This window comes from Hyperolius riggenbachi, chromosome 7 (assembly GCF_040937935.1).
Source record: "Hyperolius riggenbachi isolate aHypRig1 chromosome 7, aHypRig1.pri, whole genome shotgun sequence".
Classification (NCBI taxonomy): Eukaryota; Metazoa; Chordata; class Amphibia; order Anura; family Hyperoliidae; genus Hyperolius; species Hyperolius riggenbachi.
The window spans coordinates 215,076,066-215,089,885 of NC_090652.1; the positions used below are offsets into that span (position 1 = coordinate 215,076,066).

The following is a 13,820-nucleotide window of genomic DNA, read 5'->3' on the forward strand; positions in this document are numbered from 1 at the left end:
ACATGGCTTCTATTATTTCCAAACATTTGACAAGAAAAGAAGACAGAGGAAAGGAGATCTCAAAATTGGAGTTCTTTGGTGAAGAACGTGTTCTCTAGACATGCACGTAACTGATAACTCTTCAAACTGTTAAGTTTTAGATTAGTGGCTCACGCGACCAAAGTAAGCTTTAGAAGTTTGTTACAAGAGTGAACATAGAGCATACAGACATATAGGACAGACCAAGTGCTGAGAGGTTAGGTGAGGCACAAATAAGGGTAGAACCTCCGATGATCTTGAAAGGAGCACCAAGAAAGTGGGGGAAGAAATTCTACTGTAAAGTGTGCCCTTACTTACTTCACCTCCCCCAGCATTATGAGTGATGTTATCCTTGGAGCCACAACGAGACTGAACAGCACTATAATCAATCTTCTCACTTAAGATCTTAACCTAAAAGGAACAGGAGGCAGAATAAGTGTGCCCATGTGAAATCAGGAAGCACCAAAACCTATACTTGTAATGTACTTCACAGCTGACCCAATCAGAAGGGTCCTGATGCTTCCTGTAGCACAAGTCAATTCCAGAGAATGAAGGGAAACCTTACGTTATTATTGGCTGTACAACATACACCAATGATTATAATTCTCAAGTGTACGTATAAAGAAAGGCATGTAACACTATAGCAGCATGTTTCAGAAAATGCAATTGATAAGTTATCTAACCAGTTTACATGATTGACTAGTGAACAGGAACTAGAGGGAAACAAATGCAGAAATTCTTGGTGGTGGTAGGAGGATTACTGAAACACTAAATAACTTAGGCAGTTCCAGAAAGAAACTTGGCTGAGCTCTTCTGAGGTTAAGGATTTTACCATCTGAACTATGTTTTGCTTAATTTATCTTTGTGGGCTTGTTGGTAATCTGATCAGGGCCGACCTCCTCTTCAAGCAGAAGCGTAGCCATATTGTGCCTGCTCAGTAAGACAGAGTCGCTCATGCATGAGCATCTCCATGTTACAGCGCAGGTGTGGCCATGCTCACACAGCTGCAGCACGGCCGTGCTCATGCTAGAAGAGGAACATGGCCCCAATCAGCTGAAGAGCGGCAATGGGGAACCAGAGAAAAGAGAGGGAGGCCTCATTAGGATTCAGAGGCTTCTCTCGCCTTAGGTAAATATGAGTTTCTGAACCCAAGCTTTGGATTTGGTTCTCTTTAAGTAAAAGTGTGTGTCTAACACATGCAGCATTTAAACAATGGATTGCAGAGCACTACAAGGGTCCTGGGTAGCTTACCAGCAACCTTTCCAATGCTGTTTAACACTTTTTGACAGTCCACAAGGGTGGCATGACCAGTTTTCAATTTCAGGGCACTGAGCGTGTGTCTACACCCATTAGTTGCTGAATATAAAAAGAAGCCCGGATGATCTTTGAGTTGGGTTCATGGGCCCCAAATGGCCTTAATGCAAGATAAGCCATTAGTCTCATCATGTAAGTTCAGAATGGTTTGCAAGTTTAAACCCCCTGTTTAGTGCTCAGCAGTATATTTTTATGTATATACGGTACATATTTTTGGTGCTCTACTACACTCTTCATCTAGCAATATATATGCTATGTAACTATAAGAATGGATTACTCTAATTGGATATGCCTTGTTGCTTGACGCTATTGGTTTTAACATTTGTAATTATTGTTTTTATTGTTTGTGCATATGTACCCCCCCTTTGGGTGTGCACCTTTGGGTGGGACACCTGTGGGATGAGCTAATTACATATTTAAATGTTTCTGCTAAGCCTATACACTTGACTATGACTAAGGGCCAGTGCGAGTTTGAAACATGTTAGTGGGCATCTTGATATTTGGTATTTGACCACAATAAAGTACTACGTTTTAACACTGTGCAGCATTTGTTCAGTGATCCAGGTACAGATACCTTCAGCCTGCACTGTTCTAAGTTTCTCTCTATGAAGGTAGAACAGCTTTACTTAGCACTTTATTTCAGAATATAAACAAATTATAAACTAGATCACCATGGATAAGTGTTGCTTTGACTGTTTATGGGAAACATCTCCAATATGCAAAGTGTTGAACTGTAGAGAAGGATTTCCAATGGTGCAATCCCGGTAATGGTATTAACCTACAATATATTATGTTATAGACTATTTAATTGTAGCTGGCTTCATACAGTGACTTCAAAGAGATATACAATTAAATTTCAGAACTGTAATATTACTGTTTGTTCCTGATAAGAAAAAATATAATCTTAATAAACTCCATGTCATATTTGAGGATATTCCAGTGGCCAGCCGCACATAAATGGAGTTTTAAAACAGAGCAGCAGGATGTAGACCTTTACCTGTCCTCCTTTAGGCTGATATTTAATGTTGTCTGTGGATCCAATCTTGGATCTGATGTTCTTCAGGTCAGGTAGTGGCTGGTTCATCAAACGCAATTGTTTCAGTGTGGCAGGTGACTTTGGAGGTGTACGAAGAATGGCGATCTTCTTTTCAGTAGGCACATACATGGCAGATTTTGGAGTTCCCGGAGTGCGCGGTGTGCGCGGTGTGCGAGAATAGCTAGGGGTGCCTGGTGTGCCTGGAGTTCTAGAAGCATAACTTGGTGGTGTTCCAGGAGTAATAGCTGTAGATCCTGGCGTGGTTGGAGTAGAAGTTCCACTCTTCCCTGTTCGACTCCAGATTGGTTCAGATCCTAGTAAAAATTAACACATAATTGAAGCAACAGATACATTTTTCTCTAGTCTACAGAAACATTTACCTCCATCAACCAATTGTCAGTACTTATAAAGCAAGAATATTTAAGAAGTTCTTCTAAAATAATGGTAGACAGATAAGAATCATTCAGGACTATTATTTAAAGCAAACCTGAACTAAATTTTCCTCTGCATGAGTCCATCTTTGCCTTATTCTACTGTACATATAAAATATTGGTCCAAGCATGCCGTATCATCTTTTCAAACTGAATAATACGTTGTCTCTGTTTTATGGAGACTGTTGTCTTGCTTTTTGGAAATGTGTAAATTACCTTACCACAGTTGCTGCAGAAACCATAGCGTTATCTTAGCCTTTGCATATGCCCTGTTGGAGGTTTGTTAAACACAGACAATTAACAGTGGACAGGAATTTCTCCATAAATGGAGATTATGCTGTGCAAACAGGAGGTGTGTGCGGAATCAAGTTTGAGGAGGGACCTTAGAAGTTCCTTTGCTCAGGCAAGATTTATGCATACTTAAACACAATAATCCCTTAAATCTCGTATTAAAGTGGCTATGAAAAATACACTATTCTATAATAGTGTAATACTATAATTGTAATGGCCTTGGCATACAGTAATGACTCCAACATTTTCCCCTTTTCTATAAAGCAGATGTGCATGGGTTGAACTATTTAAAATTTGTTAAATCTCTATTGCCACCAAGCAGGTTTCAGAGTGCATCATATTCTTGAGCAGCTTTTACACACATAAAATATGTAATGCAAGTGAATGATACAGCATATAAGCCTAATTTTTCAGCATAACAAAATGTGCTGAAAAGTTACCCCCCCCCCCCCCCCCCCCTCGGCTTATATGCGAGTCAGTGGAGCAAAACAGATGGTGGAGCAGGTTTTGTTACTGGCAGAGGAGTGTAAGGATTGTGCACTAGTGATCCTGCTCTTACCAGCTTGTGCCCTGCTGTGTCCGTGCCCTCCATCCCCTGCAACATGGTGTGTAGAGTGTGCTGCTCAAGACTACCTGTGTCCCCTGGCTTGTAGAGTGGAGCAACGTGTCAGCGGTGCAATGATTGAGTATTCTTCCTGCGTGGCAATCGCTGTGTCTCATATCTATGACGCCATCTAGTGGCTTCTTGAGACACAGATGTATGATCCTGGGGCACACCTGACTATGGGGAGGGGGGCTGACTTGTACTGGGGGAACATCTGACTACTGTACTACTGTACTATATTAGGGAGGAGGTTATATGCAAGTCAATCACTTTTCCTGGTTTCTGAGGGAAAAGTGGGTACCTTGGCTTATATGCGAGTATATACTGTATATTCACTATGTGGTTTGTGTATTGCCGTTTTAGTATTGACATAAGTCCCAACTGCAGCTTTTCAAATTAGAGCTTTCAAACTGTTGGTTTCCAAGTTTTAATCTAATAGTTGTCCTTGGTTTGAAGTACTGGAGCAGCTGCACATACGGCCTTGTATGGGTGTTTATTAGTCTATCTATATTTTTCAAGCACTGACTCAGGAATACATAGGATTGTATACTATAAGTCTGTCAATCCATCTACAGAATCTAGTTGGCAGTCAGACAGGGCTTCATTTGATATGTTAATATTGAAGTTTCAAGAAGTTGTGCTTATAACACTAACAAAAAAAATCGCAAAGCAACTGGCTGCTCTACCCAGTCAGGAAGGAGATCTAAACTAAAATAATTAATTATTTAAATTAACTGCTCACCAACAGCTCTCTGTAGTTTGCAGTCTATTAACTTACACATTCTGTTATTTTCCCAATGTAAAGTCAACATTTTAAAATACTGTAATTCAACTGTACAACATTATTTGATAAGGACTGTTGCATTCTTAGGGAAATTGCTACACTTGTATATACGAAGGGCATTGGGCAAATACAGATTAATGAATGAGATAGGGACTGTAGGTTTGTTCTTAAACTGACCATAATTCATAATTCAGATCAGGACAGATTAATCGGTCCATAATTTGAAACACTGTTCCATATTTTCCCCTGTACCTTCTCTTTGCCACCCTGTGCATCCATTAGTACCCTTTGTGTTACCTCTGTTCCCCTGTACCTTCAGTCCCCCCCCCACTGTTTCACCTCTGTCCCCCTGTACCATCAGTGTTCCTCCATTGTGTCACCTCTGTCCCCCTGTACCATCAGTCCCCCCCCCCCCAACTGTTTCACCTCTGTCCCCCTGTACCATCAGTGTTCCTCCATTGTGTCACCTCTGTCCCCCTGTACCATCAGTGTTCCCCCATTGTGTCACCTCTGTCCCCCTGTACCATCAGTCCCCCCCACTGTTTCACCTCTGTCCCCCTGTACCATCAGTGTTCCTCCATTGTGTCACCTCTCTCCTCCATGCCCTCAGTGTACTGCAGCAAAATGTAATTTCACCGGTTTAAAAGCCATTTTTCTTTGATTATTTTTTATATTAATTTTCTCAAAAACTACAATGTCTTTTGAAAAAAAAATTCACTTGTTTTCGCAGAATCAAATTTCACATTTTTAGGCCATTCATATCAGTAGGTCATTAGTAAGTTGGGTGTTCCTAGGTTGGGGTCTACCTGTAGTGCTAGTTTTGTATAAATTAAGCTACATACAGACTTGACTTAACAGCTGGTCATTATCTGACCATCTTCTTCAATCTGGACAGCATTCTTTTAAAGGCTTACATGTTCAGTTCTATGATGAACAGTATTTGGTGTTTAATGGAAAAGAGAGGAGAGGATAACCGCCCCAATGAGGTGGAATTCGCAGCAACTGACCAAAGAAATCCAACACATTGATCTGCAGATTACGCAGTGGCATAAGACAGAGGATGCCTGTACACACAGGACTAAAATTAAAAATGATTACAAAGAATAGTATTGAGTGACAATTACGTCATCTCCAGGCTAACGTAAAGTGAAATTCCATATTGTTTTAGGTTAGCTTGCTATAGGATTATATCACTTGTGACCTGTTTGCAAAGTTTTACATTACTGTTCAGGAAATGCCAGTTCTAATGCTTCTCCACACCACCAAAACAAAAAAGAACTGCTTTGAGTAGAGTAAAAAAAAAACAAGAAAAAAAAAACAAGCATATTTTCACAAACAGGGTGTCCAGGTAGGTTACTGGTTATCCTGTATTAATACTTAGAACAAGGCAAGCTGACATGACTTCTATGTCCCGATCACATGATATGACATGTGATTGGGAACCAGGGGATGGTGTCAGAGTTACAGCGATACTTGGTGGTGGTTAAGGTGTGGTAAAAGAGACTCTTCCATCACTCCTCTTCCACCACCGACTGGCGCTGTAAAAAACTCCTTACTGAATAGGTGCTAGCTTACTGAATAGGAAGAGCCGAGATTTGAGCCCAGGTCTCCTAAGTCCGAGACCTATCAAACCATATAAGGTTACACAATATGACTTCACCCATAACAGGGGGTACTTGGTGCATACTATCTTTCAGAAAGGGGGTACAGAATAAAATGTGATTATGTTGAGAAACACTGAGTCAACTAACACTATTATGGAGTTTATTGTTTAAAGGTCCACTAATGATGCAATCATAATTGTACAATCTTGCCATATCAATGCAGAAGTAGGGTAAACTGAGTGAATATGGTTTGCATGCATACTTTAGCTAGTCCCTCATTTTACATAGAACAGGTAAGATTGTACATTGAACTGGGTGAAACTGTGTACTGTGGTTGTATGTTGAGGATACAATCAAACATCAATCCTGTCTTGACATTTTTATCCATGGAATTTATATGATCTCTTGAATATTGGACTTTGACACATTTATTGTTTCTGTCTGTAGGAGTTATCCCTGTATTTTAAACAAGTGATATTTAGTCAGAGGTCCAGAAAATCACATAAGAGGTCCAAATTAAGTTGTATCCGTCTGCTCAAGGTGTTCAAATTTTCAAAAAATTCTGCACCCTCTCAGTTGTTTGTTTCTACAGTAGGTAAACTAGTGGACAGGTATGTGTCATCGTAGGACACCTTAGACTCCATCTTATGTTCCTAAAATAAATCCATTGTCCTTCTTAAATAATTATTTAGAGTTTAGGAACTATGACTGAAGTATGATAACTAGGATTGTGGCATGTCACCAAGCTAATACTGTTGACAATAGGTCTTATTGGTCTCCCACCAAGTATGCATGGTGTAGCTGCCACAGGTTAAAGGTCAATTGCCTTTTGCTTTTCCAGATGTTAAGCAGTCAATGGACTTTATTCAATTAACTTTATCTCCTGCGTTTTCTCCCCGGAGATCATTTTTATGTTCTCTATAAAATAACATGTATCTTCTTTGCAACTGAAACGTACCAAAAAGTAGATGAAAAATTACCTTACTATAAAAATTATATTGAGCATTTTCTTGCTTGTTGGTGGCTTAAAACGCATCTTATTGATAAGATGTAAAACATATCTGGGAATAAACTCAGGAGAAAAAAGTGAATTGAATAGAGGTGAATGTCTTACCCATGACAGCTCATTCATTTTCTCCTTAAAGATTTATATGTCTTTAAAAGACTGAACAATGTGATCCCCTGGGATCTGTGCAATTGCACTGGGTAAAAGACTCACTTGGAGCGAGTATTTTATCTACTAACATATGAGTTACTGACTAATTTAATTGCCAGCTTCTCTCTGTTGCAAAGACAAAACTAGGCAGTTTGTGAGCAAAGTGCAGTGCTGACTGTTTCTTGAATTTGTTTTTAAACTTAAAGAGAACCAAAGACAAAGCACCCTCATGTATTTTACCATATAGATCAGTGGGAGCATTAGAGAAAACACCTACCTTGCTTTCTGTTTCATTCTGCACTGCACAGCTGGCTTCTAATCAGCTCTGATAAAATCCCCGACTGAGCATTCAGTCTGGCTTTGCTCAGGAATATTTATAGCTCAGTCTGTGTTCTCTCATATTTTTTCAAGTCCAAGCCTGTCCCCTGCTGGCTCTGCTCAGGAATCATTATAGCTGAGTCATTATAGCAAAGCCAGACTGAATGCTCAGTCGGGATTTTGTCAGAGCTGATTAGAAGCAAGCTGTGCAGTGCAGAATGAAACAGAAAGCAAGGTAGGTGTTTTCTCTAATGTTCCCACTGATATATATGGTAAAATACATGAGGGTGCTTCGTCTCTGGTTCACTTTAAAAGTAATAAACAATTATGTAGTTGCATTCTCTCAGGACTTTGTAATCCCTTGTGCCCCATGCCCACTAGTATGGCCAAGATGGCGGAGCTAGACAGTGTGAGGCTATGTCCTACTATACCCTGTCAGCTTGCATGGTCCATGATGTCCCTCCCCTCTTCAGAAATGCCCTTCCATCCATGTCAAGGACAAGCGTCTCATATACACCTCCACTACCCTTTTAGCCAGGTGCTAATTTTGGTGAGCACCTGGATGTCATTGGCTTGCCTCCTCCTCCTCCTCCTATGCTGTAAGCAGAGTTGCACCAGTGCTGCATTCCCCATCGTGCCCCGCCCTTCTACTTTTTCATGCCACCCAGCTGGAAAACAATTCTGGGGAGAACTCTGAGGTATGTATAAATACCCCACATATGTGATGGTAGGTCCTGTGGGTAGACTTATAGTAGAATCAGGAAGTGCCATACAATAATAAGGGGATAATCAATTTAGAAATTGCCTGATTGTACCACCAGCACTTAACACAGGCAAGTTTGGTAATTGCAGAATGCTCTTTGGAGTGTTATGCCAATGTTTTGAGTATTACAGGCACTTAACAATTACCATCTGTATAACAGTCAATTAGCTAGACTGCTGGCTGAAGAACGTTGGTTAAAAATGCCTAATAAACTTCACAACCTTATTAGAACTGAGAAATATGCGATCTGGGAGTGGTGAAACATCTAGAACAAAAAAGAAGTACATTTGAAGATACGCTATTTTCCATTGGCCACATCTGGATAATTAAGAACCTTTAAAGAAATGTTTTCCAAAAGCTGAGAAACATACTTGTTGTGCGTCTCACTGAAGAAGACACAGAAGTACTGGTGGAAAAAGAGTTCTCTTCCTTATCTACTAAAGGGATGATCTTCCTTGTGGGATGGATAGAAGAAGGTCTAGGTAAGGATGAGCGCTTCTCAGGGCTCTTGTTCACCCCATCCTAAAACACAATACAACAGTATATTAAAAGTCAAAGTATTAACAGCTTCCATAGCAGCCTAAAGCAGAAAAAAAATTGTAGTACCACTTGATCTTTGTGGAATCCGGTCCGAGCCTCTTGCTAAAATCAGCCAATCAGAACCTCAAACTGGACTTATATTTTCCCTTTCAACACAAAATAATGTGCCCACTGATCTATATGGTTATATGATCCCAAGGAAAGAACTCTAGTTTAGCTTATTAGGACTTACGCAAACCTATACTTGAAATTTACATTACAATGGGGATAGTCTAGTCTTCATTAACACTGGTAGGGCTTGAGTCACTAAACTGTGATAAGTCATATCACAGCCGCGGTAGCATCTTCGCGCGCAATCGCAAATTTTAATGATTGCGCATGAAAATTAAAAAATGCTAGCGCAGCCGTGATACGAGTTATCTTGGTTTTGTGAATCAAGCCCGTAATGTAATGGTTGTAGGATGCTTTGGGGTATTACCATAGCAATGGTAGGGGTGGTTGAGTTTGTACCGTGGTAACGATATTGATGACTATTTGGCTTCCCGTGGATGTGGTATGTATCCATCTCAGGTGCAATGCCAGTATTCTCCTTCCCTGTGCAGAATGATGGGCTTAGTGAATATTGCATAATCACTCGGTACTTAAAGAGAACCTGAACTGAAAATAAAAAGTCAAAATAACCATACACAGGTCATACTTACTTCCTGTGTAGTCTACTCCTCAATCTCTTTCTCCCCTCCTGCGTCCCATTTGTCCACTGTGATCAGTGGAATTCTACGTCCTCCAATTTAAAAATGGCCATTACCCCCTAACAGCTTCCTGGTCAGCACACTGTTAAACTGTAATATCACCCACTTGAGCCGTAGGGAAACATGGACATTACTTTGCACATTCAGTTATAACTGACAGCTGCTGATATATAACTGACAGCAACTGGTATATTTCGGTTCTGACAAAATATTGTCAGAACTGGAAGGGATCACTGTAAGAAGAAAATGGTGAGCCTCTGACAGGAACTGACTGTGAGGTTAGTATGTAAAATTCATTTGCAGCTACGTCATGTGTTTATTTTAAATAATTTTCCTTGCTTCAGGTTCCCTTTAAGTACAGTACAGTGTGGCATCACATGGTGAATATGCCTGCAACGCTCAGGCAGCTATTGATGGAGTACACACCAGAAGCAGGTAATTATGCAATTTGTTTATTATGTTTCAAACAAAACTGATAAATACGCCATGGTGGGAATAGGACCAAGGTGATTTGTTCCACCTATAACAAGCATATCAAAATACCCAAAACTAAAAACATAATGCTACATCCCAGGTGTGAGAACATGCACATCTAATCATACAGCCAGTGGCGTAGCTAAGGAGCTGTGGGCCCCGATGCAAGTTTTACAATGGGGCCCCCCAAGCACTTTATACATAGCAATTGATACGGTGCACCAAAACCTGCCAATGGCAACTACAGAGTCAGAGGTGCAAGGAAGGGATGGGAAACAGTTTGTTAATGATTACCACTATTCAAAGTATCTATAGAAGTGATTTTTATGAGCACAGGACCAATAGAGAGCTAATACTGTAGTTGAGGGAGGGCCCTTCGGGGCCCCTCTGGCCCAAGGGCCCCGATGCGGTCGCTACCGCTGCACCCCCTATTGCTACGCCCCTGCATACAGCAGCTTATTTTATAGTAACCGTAGTGATTCAACAGTCAGTAATAGGTGAAGTTGGTCAACATAATATGTATGAATCACAACAAGCATGATAGACAGTGTTACACTATGACACAGCTATAACTAATAAGGGTTCCAAGCTTTCCATGCTAGTCAGATTAGTATTATGAAATTATGAACGTTGCTGAAATATGGCTTAAGCTGTGATTGCTGAATTCACCAGTACAGTATGTTGTTCAACACCTGAAGAAGCATTGATGAGATTGTAGAGAACTGGGGACACAGTCAGGAACCAAGAAGAAGGAAAAGCCAAAATGCACAAAGAGTGTGGCAGCAACAGGAGGGAGTGACCTCAGGTGCTCATAGGCAGGTTAAAATGAGAGGATTCACTTAAGAGTATGCAGGTAATATAAATCATATTTAGTCTATATGTTACAGACTTGATTGATTTCTCTCCTAAGGTGGTAGATTAGCAAGATGAGAATTCAGTAAAATCAACTCAGATACTCAGATCTACTGTGGTGCAGTGCTGGGTGACCTACTTTACATTTGCTCTTCAGCTACAATGCTGTTAAACCCCTACTACTGGTTGATTGAACGTTCATCACTATGCATGCCAATCTCAGATACGATCACTTGAAGCTCTCCTCCACAGTTTTGGTGACTGCGCTTTGCCTCATGTGATGTGTCATGTGACGCATAGCATCAACCTCAAACTTTCAGAGATAGAAAAGAGATGCCTCTGATCAGATCCGTGAACCGCACTAGTGCAAGCTAAAGTGCAAAGGCAGCAAAGCATGCATAGTGGTAATCATTACCACTATTTCCCCAATGGTAGGTGGTGGAAGTGGGCTTAGCGAGGACCTCTGGAGCAAGGATGTAACAGCTGTTAGGTGGAACAGACAAAATAAGAAAGGGAATACATGTGTCTGACATTGGCCCTACAAAGCAATTAGGGGTTGTCAGATGTTGAAATGTGCTACTTATGAGCTGTTTTTTTTGTTTTTTTTAACACAAATTATATTGAGAACATATAGTAGTCACAGCACTCAACCAGGCCAGTGTGTAACTATAACTATAAGCAAAGGTAGGGAAAAGAAGCCCTTAAAGATAGTACTACATATATTAAAGGAAAAATACAGTGGGTTGCAAAAGTATTCGGCCCCCTTGAAGTTTTCCACATTTTGTCATATTACTGCCACAAACATGAATCAATTTTATTGGAATTCCACATGAAAGACCAACACAAAGTGGTGTACACATGAGAAGGGGATCGAAAATCATACATGATTCCAAACATTTTATACAAATAAATAACTGCAAAGTGGTGTGTGCATAATTATTCCGCCCCCTTTGATCTGAGTGCAGTCAGTTGCCTATAGACATTGCCTGATGAGTAATGACTAAATAGAGTGCACCTGTGTGTAATCTAATGTCAGTACAAATACAGCTGCTCTGTGAGGGCCTCAGAGGTTGTTTAAGAGAATATTGGGAGCAACAACACCGTGAAGTCCAAAGAACACACAAGACAGGTCAGGGATCAAGTTATTGAGAAATTTAAAGCAGGCTTGGGCTACAAAAAGATTTCCAAAGCCTTGAATATCCCACAGAGCACTGTTCAAGCGATCACTCAGAGATGGAAGGAGTATGGCACAACTGTACACCTACCAAAACAAGGCCATCCACCTAAACTCACAGGCCAAACAAGGAGAGCGCTGATCAAAAATGCAGTCAAGAGGCCCATGGTGACTCTGGACGAGCTGCAGAGATCTACAGCTCAGTTGGGAGACTCTGTCCATAGGACAACTATTAGTCATGCACTGTACAAAGTTGGCCTTTATGGAAGAGTGGCAAGAAGAAAGGCATTGTTAACAGAAAAGCATAAGAAGTCCCGTTTGCAGTTTGCCACAAGCCATGTGGGGGACACAGAAACCATGTGGAAGAAGGTGCTCTGGTCAGATGAGACCAAAATGGAACTTTTTGGCCAAAATGCAAAATGCTATGTGTGGCAGAAAACTAACACTGCACATCACTCTGAACACACCATCCCCACTGTTAAATATGGTAGTGGCAGCATCATGCTTGGGGGGTGCATCTCTTCAGCAAGGACACGGAAGCTTGTCAGAGTTGATGGGAAGATGGATGGAGCCAAATACAGGGCAAACTTGGAAGAAAACCTTTTGGAGACTGCAAAAGACTTGAGACTGGGGCGGAGGTTCACCTTCCAGCAGGACAATGACCCAAAACATAAAGCCAGTGCAACAATGGAATGGTTTAAAACAAAACATATCTATGTGTTAGAATGGCCCAGTCAAAGTACAGATCTAAATCCAATCGAGAATCTGTGGCAAGATCTGAAAACTGCTGTTTACAAACCTGTCCATCTAATCTGACTGAGCTGGAGCTGTTTTGCAAAGAAGAATGGGCAAGGATTTCAGTCTCTAGATGTGCAAAGCTGGTAGAGACATACCCTAAAAGACTGGCAGCTGCAATTGCAGCAAAAGGTGGTTCTACAAAGTATTGACTCAGGGGGCTGAATAATTACGCACACCCCACTTTGCAGTTATTTATTTGTAAAAAATGTTTGTAATCATGTATGATTTTCGATCCACTTCTCACATGTACACCACTTTGTATTGGTCTTTCACATGGAATTCCAATAACATTGATGCATGTTTGTGGCAGTAATGTGACAAAATGTGGAAAACTTCAAGGGGGCCGAATACTTTTGCAACCCACTGTATAACAATTTTATTGAAACATATCAAAAACCACTATAAGAAATAAAAACACTTAAAACCAGGAGAACAACTATGCCACAATGTATCGTGTTAGTATTCAATAATATGACCTCATAATAATGCATATAGACAGCACATAAGTAGCTAATATTAAGTATTCCCTGAGGAATAGAGCACCCTAGGGTAAAGAACCCGGGTTCAGCTACCTATTTAAGAAAAGTACATGAAAGAATCCCAGTGCTAAGGTTGGAGGGAGATAGGACATGATAAGCTATGAACAATAGGAGCAATAAAGCCAAGGTATTCCAAGAGGCTGTACTGTGGCATGGAAGAGAGGAGCCCCCGGTGGACTAAGAATGGTTCTTTACCCTTTACCCTACTTATGTGTTGTCTATACGCATTATTATGAGGTTATAGTATTGAATACTAATACGATACATTGTGGCATGGTTGTTCTCCTGGTTTTAAGTGTTTTTACTACTTATAGTGGTTTTTGATATGTTTCAATAAAATATTTTGCCTATTACATGTGTAATGCTATCTTTAAA

General features: G+C 40.5%; 1 protein-coding gene across 9 annotated transcripts in view; it reads right to left on the reverse strand.

Moving 5' to 3' along the window:
• MAP2 (microtubule associated protein 2) overlaps positions 1-13,820 on the reverse strand; it is a 468,156-nt gene that overhangs the window by 15,350 nt on the left and 438,986 nt on the right. For 7 of the 9 annotated variants that reach the window (XM_068245203.1, XM_068245199.1, XM_068245201.1 and 4 more), the window contains 3 exons: positions 8,691-8,841; positions 2,330-2,682; positions 337-429 (listed from right to left, as the gene is read on the reverse strand). In XM_068245203.1, coding sequence (XP_068101304.1) covers positions 337-429; positions 2,330-2,682; positions 8,691-8,841 — 597 coding nt within the window. The remainder of the gene's footprint in view (positions 1-336; positions 430-2,329; positions 2,683-8,690; positions 8,842-13,820) is intronic. The other 2 variants (XM_068245205.1, XM_068245207.1) reach the window with 1 other exon arrangement.